We start from the raw sequence: 27,522 nt of genomic DNA on the forward strand, positions 1-27,522 counted from the left end.
ACTGTCTACGTGATCAGAATTTCGAACAGGCTTTACTGCATGAATGTTGTGATGTGATAATTGTGACCCAAAAAGATGAAACTGGGGGTGGTCTCTCGACGGAAGTATCTTGTGTGCTGCAGAATGTGGAAACAGGCAGTATGCAAAATAATAGTCAGGATCAGATTGCTGCAATAGAGATTGTCTCACAGGATGTTGAAAGTAGCCCTGTGGAAATGGAGAATGAGGACGTCTATGAAGTATTTCACCCAATGCGTAGGAGGAAAAGAAAGACAAGTAAGGTGATCTTAATGAGTGAATCCAAAAGAGATAATAAGATGAAGAATAAAAAAAAAGCCAAAAAAATTAAGTTGACCATATGAAAATCCCCAAATCACATACTAAGGTATTCATCAGAGCACTCAACTCCTGCACGAGAAAAATAATCGAAAAAAACAAAAGATAGTGCGATACTGATACATGCCCAAAACCTGATACCTACAGTGGAGACACAGGATTTTGCTCCACATATTCAAATACCACGCTACTTGGGGTGGACGAAAATGAACCAGAGCGTGAAATCAATGTGAATATAAACTCTAACACCCCTGAGGTCAATACTAATTCTGCACAAATGGTAGACACTGTGACGTTAGAACAAAGGTGTTAGCATAAAGAGAATGGTAGAAAATGAGGCCTTGGGAATTCTGTATGCATGAACACAGATTATGGAAGAACTGGACAAAGTTATAATGACTAGAATAAACACCCAGCCTGAGATGAAACTGAATGCATCTGTTAAGGTAACAAGTTGCTGTACAGACGAGAATAGGGTTAATCCTAGAAAGAAAAGCTCTCATAGCGCTGCCAGAGTAGGGCACAATGTGAACTTGAATAAAGATCAAGATTACATCATTGTGCAAGTGAAAGATAGGAAAAGGAACAACCCTATCCTAACAGAACCACTTTATTAACAATATTTAGACAAATTAATAGATTAAGGAACATAGGATCAAGAGACATAGATGCAGTCGAGTATAATAAAACAGCAACAATTGATGTTGTGGTAGTATGGGTGCCATCACGAATAGTGAGAGAAACAATTTGGACTGAAAGGGGCAGTTTGGCGAAATAAAGCCTACTAATAACAGTGTGAGAAAGATATGAGAACTGAGCCGAGGAGGACAACACAAAACAAACCTGAATCTGAGTATAAATATAGAACTGTCAGGTTTAATGAGGACAGAGTTAGCACACAAAAAAGAGAAAGTCCGAAAGAGGGTAAGTTGGAGCACTGACCTGGTGTTCACATTGACCATTCAGATGTTGCTAAAGCTACAAGCAGACAGCATAAAACATCATGAGCTTGGATAAGAAATACTCTTAGAGGTCAATAAATAATGTGCACTGATTAGAGCCAGGACTCTGCCATTGTATTTCTGAGACTTGCTGTTTGGAATACAAGAGGATTTTCACATCTGCTTGACAAAACTAAATGTAAACATCTAGCATTGTATGATGTAATTATCCTACAGGAAACGTGGTTGGTTAAAGAACCTGTATGCCCAGATTATGTTATTGCCTGGGCACCAGCAGTAAAACAAAGCAAAGGGCGACAAATATCTGGGCTCGTTATCGCAATAAAAAAAGAACTGAAAGGCACCTTAGAACCACGGGCATCCCTCACCCTTGCCTTAACTTAGTACGATTTAGTAGGAAAGCAAGTGATTGTGATAAGGAGACAAATATTGCGATACTGAATGTATATTGGATCCCTGCATTGATTGGTGAGGATGATTTCTTTACATATGTTACACAACTGCTTGATTTGGTAGCAAGTTACAAAGATAATTATGCGATAATGATAGCTGGTGATATGAACATATCTTGTATTGAGGATGACAGAAAACAAGACTGTGCAAAAACAAACAGATGGTTAAAGTTAATAAAAACTCGTAACTTAACGATGTTGAACGGAACATGTCTGGACGATATACCTCCTAAAGTGACTTGGCAAAGAGGCAAGCCCTTCTCTATCCTAGATTATGTGCTTCTGTCACAATGTGGTATCAAATGTGACTAACTTTAAAGTAATACATAATGACAACAGCGACCATAATCTATTGGAAATTGTATGGAAGAGCATTTCTGCCCCCTGTAAAGAGTATTATAATCAGGAAATCCAAGTAATGGCAGACCTTAATAGAATAAAGTGGAATGCTCCAAAAAGTACACCCATTCTATTATGTTATTCTCAGAGGTGCATGTAAAAGGGATTGGAATCAGTCATAAACATAAACACGCATTTGACAAGATGTTACAAAGTGTCAAAAAAATTTACTATACAGACACAAGAAAGATTAAACTAAGGACAATGGGCCTCATTACACGGTAGGCGGTGACCATGGCGCTGTTAGCGCCATGGTTGCCGCCGGTATTTTACCGTGTCCGCCTTGGTGGATGGCGAAATTACCGCCCTACTCCAAGGTGAGCGGGGGCAGTAATTCCCCATTCACCAAGGCCCTTCCCCATTCCCATTTTTGCCCCCATAGGGCATAATGGGAATGGGGAAGGCGCTAATTACGGTACCACAAATTGCGGTACCGTAATTAGCACCGAGGTCCCTTTGCGGCACCCTACTTTAACGGCTGGTAAAACCAGCCGTTAAGGTCGGGTCCCGCAAAGGGAACTCGTAGTAAGGCGGTAAGGGTTTACCAGTACCGGTGCCCTTACCGGTACCGGTAAACAAAGCCTACCGTGTAATGAGGCCCAATGACATTAAATTGAAACTGAGGCAGTTGCGTAAAAAATATAAGAACGTTGTGGTTCAATATAAATAAAGGTCAAGCAAGAACAGAATGAGCAAATGCTAAACGCTCTAATAAATAAATCAAGTGCTACGATATGAAAAATGCTTAACGAAGTACCGAATAAGAGTACAGACCCATTAATACTTAATTCAGTCCCTAAAGCAAACTGGATTGCTTACTTTACCGAAATCTATAGTGATCCTGACCCGTACATAGAGCAAGCATTTACCCAGATAGATAATATACAACTACAATTTGACCGTCATGATATCATGACATTAATTAAAAGACTGAGTGCTTCATGAGCCCCCAGACCTGATGGTCTTTCAAATGTAGTAGTAAAAGCGAATCTGATGGAATGGACTGACATTCTGTATATATTATTCACAAGAGTCGCTAGGTCTAGTCAAATACCGGCTACATGGAAAAAATCAATCCTAGTGCTGATATTTAAAAAAGGCGACAAAAAGCTTCCAGAGAATTATCGACCTTTTGCATTGTTAGAAATACCGGGCAAACTGTACACGCGCCTGATATTAAGAGATTTAAGCAAATGACTTGGAAAACATAAGCTGACTGATCCACATCAATCAGGAATTACAGCTTGTCTGGAGACATCCATTCATCTCATAATACTGTCAGTCTTAAAAAAACAAGCTGAGTCCAAGAAATATTTGATCTTCCTGGCATATATTGATTTATGAGTAGCATTTGACTCAATCTCTAGAAAAATATTATGGTTAAAGCTGATACAGGCAGGTTGCCCAAACTATATACTGAAAGCTTTACAACAATTCTACATGAATACGTCAGTTCAGGTTAAATTGACTTAGGGGGGACTACTTTCAGAATCCATTCCGACAAGTCAAGGCCTTAAGCAGGGTTGCATATTCGATGCAACACTGTTTAATTTTTACATAAAAGATATGCACCCACTATTCCATAATACCACCTCATATCCACTGGAATTAGGAGTCAAACCAATCTGTTCAATGCGGATGACTTGGTGATAATGGACCAGACTCCCATAGGCCTGCAAAGGCAATTGAATAAGATAACCCACTATGCAAAGGAAAATAAGTTATCTATAAATGCCAGCAAATCTAACATCATGAGATGGCTTAATCCTAAAAAAAGAACAGAGAAAACGTTCAAATGGACAGTGGAAATGAACACAATTGAAAGAACAAAGCAGTATAAATACCTGGACATTATGATTAATGATGCAAAGAACGATGATCAGTACAGATTCGATTTAAGACAAAAAATCAATGCACTTACATCCCAAGCTAAAATAATACAAGCAAAGTATGGGAAATGTTCTATTGATCCTGTGTTACAATTTTATCGGGGCAAAGTTGTTCTAGCATTAACATACAGGGGGCACACCAAAATGCTTAACACTAAAATTGATTGGAACTTGCTGGAACGTGTATTCTGGAAGGCAATGTTGCCTATCCCTAAATCGTATCCAGTGCAGATTGTACGTTTCGAATTAGGTTTAATGCCCCTTGGTGCAGTGGTTGATTGGAACAGACTGATGCTATATACAAAGTGTAAAACAGCTCAGATATACTCACACTCGTTAATACCGGAAAAAACATGGATGGGGAAGGCTCTCTTGTCTTTTGGCAGAATGCTTGTTGTAATAGTATGTCCGGAGATGATATTGATCTGGATTTGTTGATAAACAATCCTTTGAGAGCAAAACAAAAAATTTGAAATATGGATTGGCGTAACACTAACTCAATTGGACCAGCTTGTTGGGCGTGTCCTAAAGGGACGCCACTGGACCCAAATAATATACCATGAGGCCCTGCAAACATATACTTAAGCAATAGAACGCAAGGAGGTCATTATCTCTCTGGTAATGCCTTGGGGTGTCAGTTACAAGCCTGAGCGAAGCGAGGCTTTAACGTTGGCCCAGATGCATTACCAGACCCATAATGCCACCCCTCTAAGTGTTCTATTGCTTAAGTACATGTTTGCAGGGCCTCATGGTGTATTATTTGGGTCCGGTGGCGTCCCTTTAGGACACGCCCAACAAGCTGGGTCCAATTGAGTTAGTAGTTACAAGGCATGTGCAGTTTAACCAAATGGTGTTTTACTGCTTTTAGTACAATGGCATGTTGTACTGGGGTGCTAGTAGTATTTTCTCAAGGTGCGAAACGGCGTGTAAATCGTTTATCAACTCGAGAGAAAAAAGCAAAACAAATGGCTGCCATGGATCGAAGAGAAGGGACTACAAGTAGTCCCTTCTCCCTTTCCATGGCGGTTATTAAAAATTGTTTTGAAACAAAAAGTAAACTATGAAAATGTCCACTAGGTAACTGGGAGAAGGAACTAGATGTAGTCCCTTCTCCCTTTCCATGGTGGCCATTCGCAAGGCGGAGATGTGCCAGAAACACAATGGGCCTCATTACGACCCTGGCGGTACGGGGTAAACGGCGCCGTAAAAGGTGCCGACGCCGTTCACCCTGTACCGCCTCATTACGAGGACCCCTCGCGGGACCCAGGAAGCAGCACCTGGTCAAACCAGGCGTGCTTACCGGGTCCTGCGAGGGGAAGAGGGAGCAAACAACGGGCCAACTCGTAATGGCCCGTTGTTTGCTCCCTCTCCCATTCCCATTCAGCCCTATGGGGGCTGAAATGGGAATGGGGAAGGACCGGGTCCGGGTCCTTGGAGGGAGGAATTACCGGGCCTTCCGAACTTAGAATGGCCCGGTTATTCCTCATTCTGAGGACCCGGACGCGATTTCGGCATACCGCCAAACTCGTAATGAGGGCCAATGTGTTCCCAGCACCAGCGAGGGCAATACAGCACAAGGTTAAGTGGGGGACAGGAGCACAGCGAGCGCACTTATCTGATTCCTGGTGAGGGAAGATGACGTCCTCCCACTCTGAGAAGGCTCGGAGTGGGGTCTTTCCATGTGTGGTAAGGACCCCGTTCCAACACTCCTCATTGGCTGGGAGGGTGCCACAATTCCCCCCTCCCCCTTGCCTGGTACTAATTTATCCAGTCTACATACTGTAAATTAGTTTCTCTTGGGTTTGTACATGAATTTCTATCTCACTCAATACATAGACAATTCAATCAGTGAGTAAACCACCTTCAACTTATAAATAAATCATGTATGTATGTAGGTGATTTATATAGTGAGAACCTTGCTAGAAAGCAACAGAGCGATGTACAATTAAGGTGAATAAAACATAGTGGGTGTGGGGGGGTCATCTTCTCGGTCTATTGTTCTCGTTTGTTGGTGAAGGGTTTCTTATAGAGCAGATATTCATGCGGACCGGAGAGGCAATGCCTAGGAGAAGGTATGGAGATCCCATTAGAAGGGAGGAGGAGGTACCAGCGAGAAAGAAAGAGTAGGAGGAGAGACTCGATAGGGAGAGCGAGAACATCAAGATGGGAGACGAGATTGTAGAGAAGGTGAACCCAACTATGGCTCAGAGTGAATCTAGACTGGGTGGATGTACAAGCTGGTGCCAAAGCATTGAGGAGCTGCATGCAGGGTTACAGTCTGTATTGCAGAGAACAGGAGCCGTAGGAGAGCTCTCCTTAGGCACACGCGCATATCAGCCCATCAAGAAGGAGAGTAAGCTCGGGCCATGGGGGAAAAATCCAGGACCCTTAGCCGGGAAAGAAGTAGAGGATGTGGCATTAAGACAGGAGTGTTGCCAACCACTTTGGGTCTTTGCATATGCTAATCATCCCCGACACTGCCTGTCTGCCTGTGGGTCTAGTGTGCAGGTGCATATGGACTTAGAGATCAGGGGGCAAACAGGTCTTGCCAGAATTGAGGATGACAAGTAGGCGATCAGTCGTCCTAGACAGAGAACCAAGAAAGAAGTGTGGGGGACACTTGAAATCTTCCCAACTTGGAGTGACTGCAAATTGCTGTCTACCAAGAGAGGTGACCTGGACCGAGACTGAAACTGTTCAGCTTGGTCTGTTTACAGACAGAATTGTCAAACAAATCATAACCATTGAACATCCCTTAGGGGGTCATTATGATTTGGTAGTAACAGCAAAACATGTTGTATTTGGAAATAATGCATGTTTTACCAGTCCACCAAATGAACGGACGAAACTCTTCTTTTCCATTTTCTTTTGTGTGGAGGAAATGTCCTCTACACACAAACGATAAAGCATGCAGAATTAACCAAGTTGTGTATGAGCACATGTCGTAATACCATGGACTCCTATGCAATAACACATGGGTCCACATGGCTCCAATTCATGCAGAACCTCCAGGTTACAGCATGCTTGCGGCATAAAGTAACAGTGAACGAGTTTGGAGGTATTTCCAGAGGTACTACCGCCAAACCTGGTATGAGTCTGTTAGTGTTTAATTTGGATTTACAGTGCCCAGATACCCTTCTTGTGTTATGTTATGTTCATTGTAATATGCTATGGAATATTCTGTCTGAGAGAACGTTCAGAAGGTCTACGGTAATAATAAAACATCAAGGGCTTGATTTACAAAGCATTTACCAATATGATTGTGCCATTGTAAAACGCTTTTGTAAATCATGCCCAAAGTGTGAAAAATCAAAACAGAACAACCATTTTGTGTGCATCAAATGAGACACAAAAAACTACTCATGCTGTAGTTTGATATTTGTTATTTAAGGACAGTAGTTGGTGGTGTAAATGTATTTCAAATGGATTATGTCCTCCCACGTAATCCTCATTTTATGATATCTCCAAATCCAGCTTCAGCTGCTTTGGAATTTCTTTCCAGCGTGAGCTGTGCGTTGATGTCGGTTGACTCGATGTCCCTAAGAGGCCTCCATCTCTACGTCAATGTCATCGATGGTATAAAGCATGCACAGCAATCGTTGGCTTCAGTTCTGTTTTTCCGCGAAAGTTATCATTTCAGATACGGTACGCTTCGCTTCCATATCGAAAATCTTTGAGTATATTGTTCAAAATGGCATCATCATCAGCGTCTTTGACTCCGAGATCAGGGTTTAAGAAGTGCCAAGATTGTGGGGCTAAGATGTCCCTGACAGACCCCCCATCGGGTGTGTCTGTGGTACCTCGGTTTCTCTCACGCTACCTTTGACTTTAAGGCCTGCCTATCGATGACGGCGAAAGCCCTGAAAGAGCCAAGAGGAAAATTAGCGGCAGGTAGGTCAAAATCCCCTTCGACCCTGTCAAAAAAAGTTTCTCCTCATCTTAAAAAGACAAAGGGGTCAAGATCACGTAGTGGTTATCATCACTCGTCATCTTCACGACAATCGAGAAAAAGGCACCATAGGTGGCCGTCTTCGACGTCGATTTCCTCCCCAGCGGGTTATATGCCCAACTAAAATGGGCCTCTCCGACTGAGTGGGAGAAGTTCAGAGTAAAGTTGATGCAAGTTTTTGAGAATGCAGCCTTGACCCCCTCAAAAACTTGTGAAAGTCATGCCCAGGTTGAAAAACTCGACAAGAAAAAAGATAAGGCCAAACACTGTGTGCCTTCGGGCCCGGAAGGCAAAGAAAAATCTCCTCGAGAGCGGTCGAAGGATCCCTTGAGTCGAGACAAATCTTCCTCGAGGAATAAGTCATTGATGCCATCAGTGTCGAAAGACTCCTCATCGGACCGTGAAAGGTCCTCAACACCAAAGGTGTCAGACAAGTCTTCGATATCGAAGCCGTCAACGTCAACTGTGTCAAAGATTTCAGCGCCGCCATCGAGGATCACAGACAAAATATATACACCTTTACCAAGAAAGGACCTTTTTGCGTCACTTTCTTCAATTTATGAGGAAGCAGAACATTCATCAGATGATTCACCACCATTTGGTCTCCAATATGGAACACCTGGGGTCCCTGCGCCTTTGATCTAAGAGGAATCAAGACTAAAAAACGTACAGGAGTCCCTGCAGATTGCAAGTGGACTAGACACATCACCAGAATTAGAGTTTGGGATACCAGACCCTACTGACCACACTGAAGGGTCTTAACGACAGTTAATATCCAGGGTGGTAGAGTATATGGGGTGGAAAAGACCCACACGAATATACGAACAGGATGATCTGACTGACCCTATTCTTCCTTTTCATGTGGCATTGCAAAGGAGAGTGAGTTCAAATCGGGACACGCCAGAATTGATTCCGGGAGTGGATAAAAAATGGACATCTATATACAGGGCGTCCAATAGTGACCTCAGTTACTTGACAAAGCATCTCACTCCTGAAAGTTTAGTGGTACAGGCTGCCACATCAACCTCTAAACAGAAAGCTTACCCAACTATTCCACCAGACGGAGATGATAAGCTTTACGACCCTTTGGCCAAGAAGGTTTTCTCTGCGGGAAATATTGCCCTAAAGTCAGCAAATGCTACGTACACGTTGGCCAGATTCACTCACACTATTTGGGAATGTGTAGCAATGGTGGCTGATCATATCCCCGAAGGGGAGGAAAGGGACGGATTTTTAAATCTAGTCAAGGGTGGGAAAGATGCAATGTGCAAATCCCTCCAGACAGGTCTTGGCACTTCTGACAGCATCAGCAGGTCCATGGCTGCTGCTACAGTTATGCACAGGTTTGCCTGGTAAAGAAAGTCTGGTTTTGCTCCAGATGTGTAGTCCAGATTGCTTAACATGCCCTTTGATGGTTCACATTTATTTGGTTAAAAGGCTGACGAGAGCCTAGAGAAATTACAGACCTCTAAAGCGGCAGCAAAGTCACTTGGTGCTGCTATTAGACAGCAACAGAACCACCTCACCAGCACACCTTGGAGGTGTAGGTCCTTTCGCTTTTACTCCTCAGTTGGAAGGGCAGAGGATTGTTCAATCAAAGAGGTCAGTAAAGATTTCGCCATGGTGGACGGGAAAGAGGAACTAGAACCGGCCAGGCAGCGGCTGCTTTACCATCAGCCACTGCCCACGCCGCCTCAAAACCTCTCTGAGGTCTTAGTTCACAAGACCCCAGTGGGAGGCAGACTGTCACTGCATCTGAAAGAATGGTAACGCATTGCTTCAGATGCCTTGACATTGCAAACAGTTGCCGAGGGTTAGTGCCTTCCCTTTCTAAAAAAAGCCTCAGAGTCATCCACCGTGGAACAGCTCTTTCAAAGTTCCAGATCCGCTCCTTATGCAGGAAATATTAACCCTGCTAGAGAAAGGTACTATAGAACTAGCACCTGTAGCGGAGAAGAACAAGGGTTGGTACTCCCCGTACTTTCTAATTCCAAAAAAGGACAGAGGATTTAGATCCATCTTGGACTTAAGAGACTTGAACAAGTTCCTCAGGAAGGACACGTTCAAGGTGGTTACCCTTTCTCAGATCCTTCAGGCCCTCCAGCTTCAGGACTGGATGGTATCCTTGGACCTTCAGGATGCTTACTTTCATGTGCCAATCTATCACAAGCACAGAAGGTACCTGAGGTTCGCCGTTGGCGGTTCTCATGATCAGTTTCGAGTTCTGCCATTTGGGCTAACCTCCGCCTGAAGGTTTTCACCAAGTTAATGTCGGTGGTGGCAGCGAGTCTGAGGAGAGGGGGGATTCACGTCTACCCCTACCTGGACGATTGGCTGATCAGGGCACATTCTCCCAAACAGGCCCTGGAACATCTCAGCTCCACCTGTCACTCCCTTCACAGACTGGGCTTCTCCCTCAACTTCAAGAAGTGTCATATGATACCATCCCATAAGATCCTATTCATTGGCGCAGTCCTAGATGTATCCTCACGAAAAGCCTTGCCACCAGAGGTGAGGGCTCAAGACATTCTGCAGATGGTCATCAAATTTCAAAGTGCCGAGCGTCTCCCGGCCTTCGACTTTCTGAGGTTGCTCGTCCACCTGGCATCCTGCATTTTTCTGGTGCCAGAAGCGCATCTGAGAATGAGATCTCTCCAGTGGACTCTCAGGACTCAATGGTCTCAATTCTCAAGCAGGATGTCAGATCTCCTTCAAGTCCCAAACAGAGTCGCTCAGGATCTCCTGTGGTGGGCCTGCGAGGACAGCATTTTGAAGAGAGAACCTTTTTGGCAACCATGGCTGACGAGAGCCTAGAGAAATTACAGACCTCTAAAGCGGCAGCAAAGTCGCTTGGTGCTGCTATTAGACAGCAACAGAACCACCCCACCAGCACACCTTGGAGGGGTAGTTCCTCACTCACAGGGTGGGGCGTGCATACCAGCGGCTTGACAATCAGCAGTCGATAGTCTCCATCGGAGTCCAAACTACGTATCAACCTGTTGGAGCTGAGGGCAATTAGACTAGCGCTGAAGTCTTTTCTGCCCTCTGTACAGGGAAAGAATGTCCTGATAATGACAGGCAACACGGTGGCCATGTACTACCTCAACCAGAGAGGAGGTGCAGGGTCACTACCACGGTGCAGAGAGGCAATGCAGCTCTGGTTCTGGGCAATTCAAGAAGGAATCTCCCTATCGGCAGGTCACCTAGCCAGAGAGGAGAACACAACGGCAGATGCTCTGAGCAGGCAGTGCACAGTCTCCCACGAGTGGGAACTAGCTCAGGAAGTCCTTCAACAGATATTCGCCCTTTGGGGAACCCCTCAAGTGGATCTGTTCGTGACCGGTGTCAATCAGAAGTGCAAACGGTACTCCTCAAGGGAAATTCCCCTCAGAGGAGCTCTAGGAGACACGTTCATAGTGGATTGGGAGTTTCCACTCCTGTACACATTTTGCTTTCGGCCAGATGGCCAGCAACAAAGTCCTTGTACTGCTGCCATTGGAATACATTCTGCAGATGGTGTAGGGTTAAGAATGAAGATCAATTTACATGCAGTACACCTATGGTGTTATCATTCTTATTACACCTGGCCAACTTGGTGCTCTAGGTTGGTACAATCAAGGGGTATCTTGCAGCGCTCTCCATTTGTAAGCGCTCCTCTGAAGAGATATCTTTCTTCAAGATTCCCGTTGTGATGCAATTCTTAAAAGGACTGACAAATACATTTCCCCATGTCCCATTCCAAGTCCCAATTTGGAACTTCAACCTAGCATTGAGATTTCTAACATGTGCTCCTTTTGAGCGTATCCACACTTGTCCTTTAAAGTTATTAACCTTAAAGACCATCCTTTTAGTGGCCATTACATCAGCCTAAGGGTGAGTGAACTTCAGGCCTTGTCGTGCAAGCCTCCTTATACAATCTTCTATAAGGATAGTCTTAAGGTGAAACCAACCTTCTTGCCTAAGATTGTGTCTGAGTTCCATTTAACTCAGAAGATAATTCTATCTTCATTTTATCCTCCTCCTCATCCTGGAAAGGAAGAGGAGTGATTACAAAGGCTTGATCCAAGGTGTGCACTAACATTTTACAACTCCAGGATGTCTAAAATAAGACACAATTACCTTTTCTTTCTAGGTTACACGGGCCACAAATTGGGCATGGCAATTTTTAAAAAAACCTTGTCAAAATGGATTATTTTGGGAATAACTAAATGCTACAGATTAGCAGAAAAAGATCCTACGGAGGGTCTTAAAACACATTCAACCAGGGGCATGGCTACCTCCTCTGCATTACAGAGGGGTGTCCCAATTAGGGATATTTGTGCAGCTACCACATGGTCGTCCGTACACACCTTTACCAAACATTATAATCTGGACTCTTCCTCAAGCTGAGAAGTTTTATTTGGAAAGACAGTGCTACATTCTGTGCACCTATGAAGGAACTCCTACATTATTATAAGCCTGAAAATTCTGACTCCCTCCTCCAGGAATACTTGCACTGCTTTGGGAGTTTATCATAAGATGAGAAATATGTGGGAGGACACAATCCATTCGAAGAACAAGTTACTTACCCATGGTAACTTTCTTTCGACTTGATGTTCCTCCCACGTAGTCCTCGTCGCCCCTCCCAACCTGCCTTGCAGTATAATTTTTCATGTGATTGCAGTCTTCGCTCTTTCAGGAGAAGTAACTGTTGGGTGTGGGTTATCTAATACATGCTTTTAAAAACGGAACTGAAACCAATGGTCGCTGCACGCTTTATACCATTGATGACTTCGACATCGAGATGGAGGCCTCTGAGGGACATGAAGTCGACCAACATCGACGCACAGCACCCTCAGCTGGAAAGAAATTCCGAAGCAGCTGAAGCTGGATATGGAGATATCATGAGATGAGGAATACGTGGAAGGAACATCCAGTCGAAAGTACGTTACCATGCATAAGTAACTTGTTCTTTTGCTGAACCTACATTTTGCGTGCTACTGGATGATTTAAAAGGAGGCATGTTTCGCAAGCTTGCTTGTGTTGCAAATTCTCTAATGTGCCAATTATATGTAAGTTATATGTAAAGCAAGACATTTGTAGCGTGTGTGAATTATTTTCGTATGTAACATATTCCTTCTTTTTCAGCGAGCCCGGGATATAGTGCACCTGCTTTTGCAGCATTCTGCAAATCCAAATGCCTTGTGGAGTGGACATTCGGCACTCTCCATGGCAATTGCCAGTGGGAATGATCCGGTAAGGACTTTCTCACTACCTCATTTATTTTATAGACTGTACATTTGATCACTGTAATGTTATGAAGTTAACGCTTTGTAAAATCTGTATTTAATTGTGTGGCTTTTGGGTGATGTCGGCTGGGCCTCAAGATGAACGCAATTCCAAGAATCCCTGACTGTGGTCTTCACTTCTCCCTTAGTTGCTTATTCTCACCAGCCTGTAGGTGCCCTTGAGGGGATACATTGTGGTGGAACACAGAAAGGTCAGAGAGGTAACAAGGGAGCACAGAATATCTGTGCTGCATTTCATCCTCACCCTAGTGGAGTAGAGCACCGGCAAGATTGAAGCTGCAAGCATGAGTGTCTGTTCTGCAAGGGGGCCTGAGGCAGGGTATTTGAGCTCTGGGTGAAAGGAGAGCATCACAAAATGGCAGCTACAAAAAAGCTATTTCTATTCACAACATGCTCAGCCTGCAGAGCTAAGAATCAGTGACTAGGAAATGGTGATCAACTTGGATCCTGAACTGGCAAAGTCCTCAGACCTAATTCAACCACACCACCTTCAGTGCCATCACCAGTGTATCCTAATCTTCTTATAATGTCCTGAACAATTTTGTAAATTCCGTTTCACTTCCCATCGCTTGAACCTTTGTACATTGTAAGGCACTCCAAGTCCTTCTGGGTAGGGCCCCCACTGAATGAAAATTCTGATAAAATAAAAATACAAGGGGTGAAAGAAAAATGATGAAAGCGATGAAGGAGCCTCTAAGAAAGTGACAGTGGCTGAGACCTCCTTTAGCGGCAATGGAGAACACGATGGAGGGGTTCTTTGCTACACTCGATTATATGGAGCAGTCCATGCAGCAGTTCAAGACTAGAGTAGCCGCGCATGAGATGGAAGCAGAGACTTCCAAGGAGAGTCTGGCAGGTTTCAGAGATTTCTAGCGCTGTGTATCTGGCAGCTTCATTCAGCTAGAGGGGAAGCTGGAACAAATAGAAAACCTATCAAGGACAGTGAACATTAGAATACTGGGGGTGTCTGTTAAAGAGGATTTATCTCCTGAGAAGCAACCATGTAGCGGCTGAAGATCAACAACCATATATATATATATATATATATATATATATATATATGTTTAGAAGCTACATAGATTCTCCTGCCACCAGGGTGGATCCACTCCTTTCTGAACTGATGTGATCTCAAGACATTCACATTCTAATCTGATGTCACCCCGGGTTTCTGAGGCCCATTACATTCCAGTGCTTAATTTGTGGGGGTGGTTGCCAGTGCCCAACACCGGCACTCTTTTTTTGCTTCAATTATAAATCATTGGGATTTGTCATTCTGATCTCGATCTCTCTCGTGCTTGCAGGTTGCAGGCCATGGCTGGCTGGGCCTGGGAGGGACCAGCAATAGCAATAAACAACAAACGGTTACAAACAACAGCCAATGAAAACTACCATTCTGTTGGTACTATGCAGTATTTGATACATTCTGTATAGTAACACAGAATGTGCAGTTTTCATTGGCTCTGAGCCAGTGAAATTACATGGTGATGTGTTGTTGCCATAGGAGGCACCACGGTGCCACCTTCATTTCACGAGTTACTGTGAAGTGAAGGTGTCGAGGTGTGGCGTCGTCAGTCCTGACTTGTGAGAGAGAGAGCCTGCCCTGCTGCACTGCGTGGTGCGGCCTAGTTGCTTCCTGGGGCCCCATCTCCCTGCTTTTTCATTTGTGCGGGTGCCAGTGTGCGTACCCAGCCCCCCCACCCTGAGGCCCGTCAGGAGACCAAGTCCCAGCCGGCAAAGCAGGTAAGTCACTTGTTGCTGCGTGCGGTGCAGCCTGAGCCTGTCACAGTCAAGTGATCAGGCAAGGAAGGGCCAGGTTGAGGCCCGGGCGGCGGCACGGTCCCCTGGTGCTGTCCTGACTGCCCAGGAGTCAGGACCCCACCACGGGTGTCCGCGCCCGGGCTTCTGTCTGTGTAACCTGTGTGCAGTGTGCTGCTGACTGCAGTCAGTGCCAGGGCCAGGCCAATTTCTGTGACCAGGGGCTGACGGCTGCCGCAGACTGAGTCTGATGACTCTTCCACGTGCGCCGGGCCCGTGGATTGTGCTCAATAGTATGTTTTTTACTTTTTTCTTTGAAAACCTGACCTTCCGTGGGGCCGGTGGCCGGGGCCCCGCCCCACGGAAGGTAGGTTTTAAAAGAAATAACTTATTTTGAGTGGCGGCTGGGGCCCATCACTTAAGTGATGGGCCCCAGCCGCCCAAATATACGTTTTTTCTTATAAAATCTTACCTTCCGTGGGGCCACTGCACCGCACACCTATTTTTGTCATCATCAGGCTCAGCATGGCTGTGGCGGTGGTGGCCCCACGGAAGGTAGCCTAAGTGATTGAGGCAAGGCAGGGCAAAGCCCAGACCCGGGCGGGGCACGGACGGCAACGTGGTCCCACTAGTGTCTGTCACAAAAGGAATTCATTGTCGTTTGCAACTTTGCTCACTTTTTTCATTGGTGCCGAGCCCGACTCGAGACAATTGTATGCCCCAGTCCGACCCTGGATAGCATTCATCTAAGCGAAACATGAACTGTGAATTTTTGCCTGGTTGTTTCCGTTCTTCCTTTTAATGTTATCGGCCGCATTAGATCACAAACAAGCTTCAGGGAGGGGACCCGGAACGGTGCACGTATTGGGCTGAAACCGAACCGGCTGTACTTCGCGAGAAAAGCCCATGCAAAGACGAACTTCTGAAATGCCATTTCAGGCTTAAAGATACACACATGGAAACTAGACGGGGATAAACATGGTGCACGTGCCCACTAATCTGTCGTCATAAATAAAAGCACACTAGTTGATTATTGGTGTACAATTCTCAACCGTCTTTTGCTGTCATTTTTTTACATAATTCCAGCGCATGTTTTCTAGCCTGATGTGTGGTTTATACACCGGATGTGGCCCCTTAACATGGGTACAATACGCTCCGGGCATGTGCTCCGAATGAGAGCACATGCAATCCTCGGATAGGAATCCTCAGATAGGGAGGTGTGTGTCTGTTACACCCCGCAGTTTAGTGAAGTATGTCAAGAACATGTCAGTGGGAAGGAGATATCCAAATATGCATTCTCCTCTGGCTCCTGAATATTGGGTGACAAAACATACTTAGTTTTTTAATATGTGTTAAGGTGGAAAGAGGCCCTAAAGCAGAAGTAGCACAGACAGTTGATTTCACAGCATTGTCTTGCAGAAATTACTTTTTCCAAGTTATACAACACCATGCTCATGCTTGACGGAAAGGTGAAGGGGGATGCATTTATGAGATGTGATGACTGATAAAGGCTTGACAGTAAATTGATTACACAAAACACCTGGATGAGGTGACTGAAGAACGAGCTGAGGGGAGGGTGCTTTTCCTGGAGGTAACCGATTAACAATACTTGGTGTACTTTAACAGACTGTCAGATGGGGCAGAAGGGGTAGAGACAAATACAATGCAACAGTGACTGAAACAGAATGCTTTTTTATTTATTTGCATTTTTAAAGCGCTCACACAGCCCGGGGGCATTGAGGCGCAGTTACAGGAGGAGAATGTCTTAGTTGCGTATTTACTACTAGCCTGTGCCAGCAGTTGCTGCAGCGCCAAACATGTGACATGGAGCAGCAGTAGTGTGATGGGCTGGTGGTGGGCCGATCTAGGTAGCTCTAGCACTGAACTGGCGTGGCCGGAGCGCCCGTGCTGAGGGAGGCGCTGTGCCCGTCCTGAGGGTGGCGCCCGGCATTATGGGGCCAATATTTTTTGGGCACTGGCACTTATTTTTTTTACAAATTAAGCACTGTTACATTCTATGACTTCTCACTAGTTCCACTGGTGCCATGCATAACAATAGGATGTATGAGAAACCTCTTGCAAGATCACCCTGAAATACCAGTGCAGCTGCAAAAAACAGTATGCAGGGTTTCAATAAATGGCAGTATTGCAGTGTGAAAAAAAAAATCAATGGGCTGTGATGAAATCCTGAAGGCTGCGATAGCGACGACTGGAGCTGTGAAGTCATACTATTTGTAACATGGGAGGAAGGAATGGGCGGTAGAACATACCAAATGAGTTAGTTTACTTTATGGGCAAAGTGTTTTCTTTTACACAAAAGGATGCTGCTCAATCTTTTCTGGGTATCATTAGGCATGCTCGGGATAAGCAAGGAGAGGTTTAGGGTGATGCCCAATGAAGGACACGGGTTAGTTTAGGGGGGTATTGTTACTAGCCATTCTGAGGGCTTGAGTTCTTTATTTGGAGAAAGGGGGCTATCCCCAAGTGATTTGGTTGCTATGTAAAATGAAGTGTTTATATTCTACGCCTTTCTTCCTATTACACTCCTGGTTGTCTTTCTTCTAACCCCTCCACTCACCCCTCACTGGCCGTTGCACTAGTTGGGAAGGTGTACGCATGACCTGCCGTCCCAATTAGGACGGGACTGTCCTGGAATTGAGTCCTGTGTCCCGGTTTTGGGAAGAGGGAGGGTAGTGAGTGGCATAATCACAGCTGTGAGTAGGGGTAGAGTATAAATCTAAGATTTCTAAGCACAATGTTCGTTTTCCAACAATTCAACAGAACATATATAAACCAAATAAACATTATGATAGTTTTGTAATTTTACGTTAACAATGTAAGCCTGGCTCTCTGCCAGGAGTAGCCTCGAAAGCCCCATCTTTCAATTAACAGACACATGCATTACCTGATCGCGCTATAGAGACTGCTTGCAAAAGGTTCATATACCTTCACACTTCAGCGTCCTCCTGCACTTATTCATTCTCGGTAGTATTAATGCTCAGTCTCAAATGGAGAACACGCATTGTAACGACTTAAATTTCCCATGTGGTTCTGTTCGGTTGAGAAAAACACCCTGTTGACTGGCATTTGTAATCAGCAGCATGTCACATATTCTACAAACAATTAATTGCCATTTTGACATTTTCCAGAAATTGTAATTGGGCACAGCATCTTTAACTTCATATATGCCTAGGAGTCAAACTGGAAGCAGAGCATTGGGCACTTAATCAAATTCATTTCTTCCACACTTGATAGGAAGAAGAAAGTAGAACGTCTTTGTAAAGTCTGGGACCTTTTAGAAGGTGCAATGATTAAAGGGTGCAGCGCCCCTCGTGGTGAACTCCGATTCAAAGGCAAGAAATGCAACTGAAACATTCCCAGCCATAGAAGAAGGCATTGACGAGCTACCATTCCACTGCATCAAGGAAGCCACTGACAATCAGACTGAGAAAACAATGACCTCTCCAATCTCATCTCATCCCCATTAGCACCAGCACAATAGGAAGGGTGTCTTTTGAATCCTAATTTTTCATGATCTGGCAGAAAACCTAAGACAGACTTTTGGTTTCCTCAGAGGAATGGGAGCTGTATGGCGTCAGCGAGATGAACAACAAAATGTCCCCTTCGTTTGAAAATTGAAGACAAGAAAACAGGTGGACTCCCGATGCTGGTGTTCATACCATGAAACCTAAGGGTCGACCAATATTACTAGTACTAGGGTATTTGGAAATAGTTTGAGGAAACTGAAGACACTTCCCATCTATTCTGTAATTAATGGTGTTCTGTAAGGCATCGCAATGCATGCAATAGCTGCTGCCCGCCGCAATGAGCAAAACTGGGTGGGGCGAGGGGAAGTGGTAGCCAATGAAGAGATGTAAGGGAAGGGAGGATAAAAGGATGAAAAATAGTAGTTATATTTTGCAGCTTGACATCTTGTTGCATTCCAGGTGCCTGTAAGGTATTGGTTGTTTACAGTATACGTTCAGATATTTACTGTTCCAGGACATGGCCTAAAGTTATCTTGGGACTTGACATTTCAATAAAAGGAACGCTTGGATTTACTGGTACCTTTTTAGAGGTCTCCTGAATTTCAGATGGATTTCATGGCGCAGAAAATCCTCTGATATGCTGTGCTGAATTCTTTCTTTTATTAGTTTTACTGACATGCAGTTTTCTGTTTTTTTCCTCTGCCAACTTCCAGTTTGTTTCTGATATATATGGTTTGTTCCATTTTGCTCTATATTTGGGCATGATTGACGAGTAGGCCCAATGAGCTATGCAAGACACTTGGGGTGTCATCAGGCGTTGGGCGGAGCGGTAAAAATGCAGTGGTAGCCCTGTTACTGCAGCATTACCGCTCCGCCAATCGCCAATTTGGGTGGAAAGTGGGAGGTTTACCTCTAGATTTTTGCTGGATGTAAAACTCTCCACTTTCCCCACATTTTTGGCGCTATTAGCGCAGCGCATATTGCACCACGGTACTAGCGCTCAGCAGGCCCTATAGAGTCCTATGGACTCTTACAAAATGGGGATTTACAGCCTTACCGCAACGGGATCCAGCGCTAATAGCGCCAACCAAGTTGCGGTAATGCTATTTGCGTTGGCAGTATCCCAGCGGATTTACCGCTGGGATACCGCCAACCTTGTGATGGAGCCCTTCGTACCTTACCCTTTGTTGAATCCGAAGTCAATGGATTGCCTTCAGTGCTAGAAGGAAGTCATGCCTGCAGCTTGATTCTGCATGAGTTGTAGTGATATAGGGTTAATATGGTAGATGTGGCCAAGTTCAATATTTTCTACTCAATGATGGAACTGGAGTGACCATGGGGGGGTCTGCATGCCACCAGCTGCTTTGTGTTGCAGGTCCCAGGGGCGGTAGTGGGAGGAGCACAGAGGCTCCCCATTTCATCACTAGCCTTCAGGAAATCATCCCACTAATGAACCCTAGGGGGCCCCAAAACATGGAGAGACAGAACACTTAGAGGGATGGGGGCCCCAGAAAAAGGAATTTCAGAGGTCATTATGAGGGTTGAAGGGAATCATCTGACGGGTGTGAAAACAATTTCCACCTTACAAGTAAGGCAGAATCTGGGGAAAGTGCAGCCTCTGCTTTAGCCCCTGAAAACAACCTTCTAACTTTACAATCAACAGATTAAGCCCTGGCCTTCATGACCCCCTACAACGAGATGAGACCAACCCCTAGAACCACTGGTAAGGCTGACGATATAGCCCCCAAGTTTCTAACTAAGTTCCCTATTTTCGACCTACATTCAAACCAGTGCCGCAATACATCTATTACTAACAAAGATGACAATAAAGAAATTCCACATATACTACAACTTTTACCAGAGGAAACGGTAACTTAGAGGCAACACATCTACTTTGGAGACATTGTGCAGGGAACTGCTTGCAAGGCACATGTCATCCATGTCAACCCCAAGGACTCAACTTGACAGAAACTGGAGGCAGGTCCTGCATGGGATAAGTAGAATGTGGGGTCCAGAAGGTCAAAACATGGTAGCATTCAACATTGGTGCAAGCAGCAGATATATGTTAAGCATGCCATACATAACCAGGTGCATGGTGAACAAGCCCAGGAGCTGCAGGGAGAGATACCAGTAGAGATCTGACTGGCAAGATGGCAGACCTCCTAATGTGGGCTTGAACTGTTGTCCTGTGCACGGCTGCAGAGAACAATAAGAAGATGAGTAACTAGTTTGAAATAGCAAAGCCAATCTCTTCGTTCAACCCATCATGCTGCAACCCTGGACCGCACAGGCAGACCTGTGCAGGTATAGTGGATCTCAAATTCTATGGGAAGGGTGGGTGATAGTGGATGTAGGCACAGTAATAAAGTATCAATAGAAAGCTAGGAGATAAGCGAGCAGGAGGAAAACTGCAGGTAAGGTGGTGGAGCAGTACAACATGGAGAGAGGGTGAAAGGAGGTTGGAAATACCTCAGGAGTGTGGAACAGAACTAAGAGGAGGGTAAACCCAAAAATGAAAGAGGGGTTAAGAAGAGAAACAACAATAGAGTAGGTAATTGGGGAAGAAGTGTTGAAGACGATGAAGGAGGGGAAGAGTAAAGTGGTAATAGGAGAAGTTGAGATTGTAAGGAGGTTCTTGGAAAAGCATAAGGAGAAAGAAAGGATGCCAGAGAAAGGAATGACCCTGAAAGAAAGTAACATCTGGAAGGAATAGAAGGAAGTTAAATGAGAGAAAGAGGTGTTTGAACAATTGAACAATCAGAGTTCCAGCTAGGTCGACCTTTACACCAACAATGGTAAGATTATTTCTAGTAAGTAGCATTTAAAGCTGGCATTTTTCATGATGCCACTGACCTTCGTGCCTACGGTTAGTTTGGTATTAATAGCGACTATTTTCTATTTCAGTCACTGTGGCGTAGAGCGGTCCAGAGCCATGGTTCAGTAGAAGGGTAATGACATCATGTTGGGAGTTCCAAAGAGTATTACATCCGCTTTATTTTTTATTGTGATTTGGTTTAATATAATAAAACCCTATAAAAAAATATAAAAAATATTGTAATCGATCAAACTACTTCATTAACCACTGGTAATACTGCTATGTTTTTTGAGGCCCTGTGGCATGTTTTTGTCTTTTTTCCAAAAATCTTTATCCAGCGAAAAGCCATCAAAGAGCAAGTTACAACAAACAATATAATAAAAAAAAAGAGACCATAAAATACAGAAACATTGCAAAGGTTTTTAGCAACCACCACCAAGCATTAAACAAGAGGTTTAAATAGTCAGTATAAAGACAAAAATACAAACTAAGACAAGCGCATTTTCCTGACAATAGTAGCTTGCTTGAGAAAAGATAACAATGCCTAAGCAATAAAGTGCAAATCTGCCTTCAATAAAAAATACAGCACAGGCAACATTGAGTACAACGAAAAATGCCCAAGACCCGGTATAAGCATCTGCCTTTGAATTGTGCTATACACTGGACAAAAAACATAAAATGAAGCAGATCTTGCCTGTGTGCTTGACAAACAGGACAGCTAGTATCTTCCATGGCCAGATGCCATTTGGCAGTATTAGCTTTTAGGTTTAGAGCATTGAACCTGGCCCTGGTTATCGGCAGAATAGTTGCTAAAAGCAAGATATGGCTGTAATTTGCCTGGGATCCTGAAAATTGCATGCTTCCTGTTAAAACTCATCCTAGATTCGCTAGACTCTCTAATTTCCTTAACCCTCCCAGAAATGTGCGCCTTTAATATTTGGGCGTTCTCCTTTGAAGAGCAAAGCCGCCGGAGGTGACAGTGCCTGTGCATTAACTTTAATTTAAAGGATTTTACATATAGAAGCCATGGAATTCGGTCAGCTCCCACTAAGTTAAAATCTTCCCTTAATAAAAAATTGCGTTAAAAGCACTTTGGGATTAGACCAAATTCAAATCCAGTATAGAAGAGGTGCCAAACACCATTCATCCTCAATAAAACGAACCCCCAACTCCTCATGAACCGCAAAATTTGCAGCAGCATTTGGTAGGCCTCATAGGGATTTGAAGAACTTATTTCCGGCCACCTGCAGAATTGAAAACTTTTTGATGCTTCAAAATGCTTCGCCATAATTTGTCACTGCCAGAGACTGCGTGTTATAAACACTTAGAATCAAATCTAACAGTTTGCCCATACACATACCCATAAATCGGGAGGTGCCACCCAACCTTTGACTGAATCAGCTTTTCTGTCTCGTGACATGGGCGGTGCCTGACAGAGACCTTGAAAACCGCACACCCAAATAAGCAAATTCTGTCACCTTTGGCATTACAGCCCACTGGGATAGCCTGTTTCCCATCTTCACTCCATTGTTCCTGGGCGCAAATGCCATGACTGCAGATTTGATTATGTTCATTTTTAATTCTAGGTCAGACATACATTTTGTATAGGTCAAAATTAACGGTTGAAGTGCCTGTGGAGTGAGGCAATCAAAACAGTATCATCCGCATATGTCAGGACTGGAATTCTGCAAATACCAATACTTGGATAGTCAACCTCAGTGTCCAATAAGGCCTTCTCCAGACCATTAATGTAAAGTGTAAACAATACTGGCGCCAATACACAGCCTTGGCATACACCACTATTAACTTCAAAGTGCTGGGTACATTGGCCTTGTTCACTGAATCGGATGCAGGCTCTATTATCACTATGTATTGCCTCCAACAAGGCAATTAAACCTCCCACTCTCCAGTCAATGGGCCTCATTACGACCCAGGCGGTAAGTTACTGCCTGGGCCGTGACTTTACCACCATGGCGTAAACTACGTTTACGCCATGGTGGTTGGCGGACTTACCGCCCCATTCCGACCTTGGCGGGGCGGTAAGTCCCCAATCCCCATTTACCCTTCCCCATTCCCATTTTTGCCCCATAGGGCATAATGGGAGTGGGGAAGGCATTAATTACGCCACCGTAAATTACGGTGGCGTAATTAACTCCATGGTCCCTTAGCGCCATGGATTTTAACACCTGCTAAAAGCAGGTGTTAAAAGCGCCATGGCGCTAAGGGACCTCGTACTCAGGCGGTAAGGGTCGGCGCTGTTAACGCTGCCGTAAACCCCTTACCGCCTGGGTCGTAATGAGGCCCAATGACATTACTGGAAAGGAGAGCACCATTGTGACAGCCATAGCCTTTGATATGATATGATGAGGCATTTATAACGCGCCTATACACAAGTGTTTCAAGCGCCTTGTTTGGGGTATCACTTTCGGGCCATGTATCAGGTTCTGCCAATCCACGCAAATTTGCCACGGTTGCCAGTGGTCACTCAATCCCTGTAGTATGTTGTCAGGCCAATGGCCATGGTTTGTAGCCATGGCCACATTGGGCACATGCCGCAGTCCCCATCCAGCCAATCAAAGAACCCACGCCGACTGCCCACTTTTCATCCATAAAGGGTCCATGGAGCACTGGCCATAGCACTGCGCCGGGCTCTGCCTGGCCACTCAAGGGTCCACTGATCTATTACATTTCTGTTATCATGCACTGCACACACGTCTATGCAATGTGTTTGTCATATGCTTTGAAAACGGACCAAGAAACCTTTTTACTCTGTCAGTTTCCCATGATGTAATCTGTGATGTCAGCTGGGATGTCATCGGTGGGCTCTAGTTTCCAGGAAAGTCATTCAAAGAAAATCCATCCAGCGGTTTTCGCTGTGTGCATGTCTAAACGATGCACGTTTTTGCCTAAGGCAAAATGAATGTGCTTGGTCCGAAAACATCTTTTTACAACACTTTTTAACTTTTGAACTGTTGCACTAAATTGCCACAAATATTCCAGTTAGGTGGCGCCCATGCCTGGACATTTTTGGGGGAATTTCATCTCATATATTCAACACATTAAACGTTATTAGCAGTATAATAGTCACAAAAGTTAATGGTTCATAGATTTCACCTTTATTGTGGGCAGAGACCCAAAGTTACATAAATATGCAAATTAACAAGGGGGTCCTGGGAGTCCCTCTGCCAGACATTAGTCCTGGTTTAGAGAGACTTACCCAGAGTCTTTAGCTCACTATCTTTCACAGAGAAGAAATATCCCAAAAGCAGACTCCCAGGACCCCCCTTGTTAATTTGCATATTCAAGTAACTTTGGATCTCACCCTAAGTTACTAGGGGAATCCAGACGTGGACCCCTTGCTCACTATTCTTAGAGAGGCACAGATCCACCCTACTGATGAGGTCCAACCAGACCGAAACACGTGTCTGGGGTTTCTGTTGGTACTCTTGTTCAGAGGAGAATTGCCTAGCATTTTGGTGCTGGACTGCCCCAGGGCAGGACAAAGACTGATATGTTTGGGATATTTCTTCTCTGTGAAAGATAGTGAGCTAAAGACTCTGGGTAAGTCTCTCGTAACCAGGACTAATGTCTGGCAGAGGGACTCCCAGGACCCCCCTTGTTAATTTGCCTGCAATTACATCCATTACTTTTAAGTGATCAACTATGTTTTTTGTAGCATTTCTTTGCATTCGTACCTCTTCACTAATGTGTTCTGAAAATGTTTACTTGATATTAAAAAAGAATCACATGCGTTTTTGTCTCGTATTTATTCTTACAGGCTGTAAAAGAACTTTTGGCAAACGGGGTTGAAATAAATCTTCCATTGGGCAGATACGTGAGAAGTGCTCTTTGTGCTGCTCTCAATCACGCCTATGAGACGAAGAGAACCTTGAAAGCTAGAATTGCACTGGTAAGAACCGGAAAATAAGTTCACTTTGTGAGTGTGTGTTTTTGTGTACAGTGGAGGCTCTTTCTGTAGCAGTTGCAACATTATATCCTTGTTATGTTCACTGTCGTCCATTATTGTATTAGCTTCATCATATGAAAGGTACTTACGTAAACAACACAACTTTGCCACATATTTACTGTAAAAACATTGAAGCAGAAACTATGATGGTAGATGGAGAGTTGTTGAAGGATCCAAAACTTAATCCTGCAGAGAAAACTGGTAGGGCTCAAAAGTAACACATTTTTCTACAAGAACTGGCTAAAATAGGACAGTAAGTGCCATTCACCTGTAAAATGGCAACATATGTTATATACATCATTGAGGCATATGACAGTGAACCTTTGCGGTCTTGATTAAAATTCCTCTAGAGGTTTTAATAAATCCGATTTCTTCATACTAGTAGGAGAGATTTATAAATCTAATGTTTTTTGGGAGAGAAACTCCTGCTTCTAGTTGCTCAGCTAGTAGTACAGACCAGGTTAAACCTTTTACAATAGAGCAAATTAAAGCTATCATAACGAATTTAAAACCATTCGTAGCCCCTGGGCCATGGGATCTGCCAAATATTCTTCAAATGGGCCTCATTACAAGTACGGCGGTGCAGGAAATAACGGCAGTAACGTAGTGGTAACTCCTGTACCACTGTATTACCTGCACATTAGCGCACGGCCATGCTACAACTTTGTGGTAATTCCACCGCCTTACTACCAAAAATCGGCAAAATCGGCAGATCTACCACCTGCAGTAATTCCACCAAAATCCCCATGTAGTCTATACACTCTATGAATGGGGACTAACACTGTCATACCACCACTTGTAATCCAGCAGTAATTCCTCTCAACCAAGTGGTCGTAACAGTAATTCCGTTTGCCGTTATAACGGTGGATTTACCACCCGAATAACGCACAACTTGTAATGAGGCCCAATGCACTGTGGAGAAATGTAAAATGCCTTCTTCATGGACAGAAGCCGACTTGGTTTTGATCTACAAGAAAGTCTCCAGAGAAGGCCAGAGAAATGACAGACTCAAGGTTTTTGATCCACGGCTCTTAAAAGAGCTGAAGGATTGGGTTAACATAACTAACAGTGGTTTCCCTTTGCAACAAACTGGTTTCAGAGCAGACATGTCTTCTACTGATAATATTTTTTATCATATCAACACTAGAAAGGAAGGCAACCAAGGTTGGTAACCCTCCTTTGCATTGGGATTTTATGGATCTCACAGCAGCCTTTGATCATGTTAATAGGCATCTCCTCTGCAGTAAACTGAACAGCTAGGGACTAGATCCCCGTCTCTTTAATTCATTATCGTGCTGCACACCAATACTTACCTCAGAATCAGATTGAACTGTAAGGGTTTGCTTTCCAGAGCCCTGTGCTCTAATCATGGACAAAGCAAGGCTGTGTGCTTGCCCCACTGTTGTTTATTTCATATATCGCTGTCTGTGACACACTGTGTGGTTAAGGGAACGTGCCTCCCAAAAAGGGTGGCTTCCATTATGCAGCATACACCGACAATATCACCCTCTTGGGCCACGCCTTAAATGATTTTTCTGTTATGCACATACTAAAAACTCAGGCAAATCAAAGATACTTTGTTTAACTGTTAAAAAAAAAAACTGCCGTTTATACCTGGTATCAGGGTACTCAAGCTTCTGTTACTTAGATTTTAGAAATGAACAGTTTTTTCACCCAGCACAGGGTAAATGAGCAGTTAAGTCAAGTTTATTAAAGCAATGTCTGCCCTCTGTCACTTCGGTCAGCAACGCAGGGGTTTCTCATTAGTTCCAATCATAAGAGCAGAAGGATTGAGAGACGACTGCAGATTGAAGAAATGTGTCTTTCTTGTATTTAGGCAGTCTTGTGGCACCTTGCCCTGGGTATGAATAAGAACACCCTTCTAGACTATGGGCCTTATTACAAGTCCGGCGGTAAACCTGCCGGTGCTACCGGCGGGTTGCCGGCAGTCTTGTGTCATTTTACCGGCACCTAGGCTGCCGGTGCCACCGGGACATTACTCCCATCAGACTGGCAAGCAAGGTGCCGGTAAACGTTGTTCCAGATTCCCGTGGAGTACTATAGGACTCCACGGGAATGGGTTCTCGGAAGCGCCGGCACCGCTGCTAACAGTGCCAGTGCTTCCCGTGAAGAGTCTTCCTACCGGGGCTGCTGCGCCTGGCAGGGTCAGACCTGTCTGGCGCAGTGGCCCCGGCAGGCAAACGTGTAATTTGCCAGGCTGG

General features: G+C 44.5%; 1 protein-coding gene across 1 annotated transcript in view; it reads left to right on the forward strand.

Moving 5' to 3' along the window:
• The window catches only part of ANKMY1 (ankyrin repeat and MYND domain containing 1), a 674,408-nt gene that overhangs the window by 396,187 nt on the left and 250,699 nt on the right, over window positions 1-27,522 (forward strand). Inside the window, exons 11-12 of the mRNA XM_069618246.1 lie at window positions 13,115-13,222; window positions 25,112-25,243. Of these exons, the coding sequence (XP_069474347.1) occupies window positions 13,115-13,222; window positions 25,112-25,243 (240 nt within the window). The remainder of the gene's footprint in view (window positions 1-13,114; window positions 13,223-25,111; window positions 25,244-27,522) is intronic.

This window comes from Ambystoma mexicanum, chromosome 10 (assembly GCF_040938575.1).
Source record: "Ambystoma mexicanum isolate Mex_15411 chromosome 10, UKY_AmexF1_1, whole genome shotgun sequence".
Lineage (NCBI taxonomy): Eukaryota > Metazoa > Chordata > Amphibia > Caudata > Ambystomatidae > Ambystoma > Ambystoma mexicanum.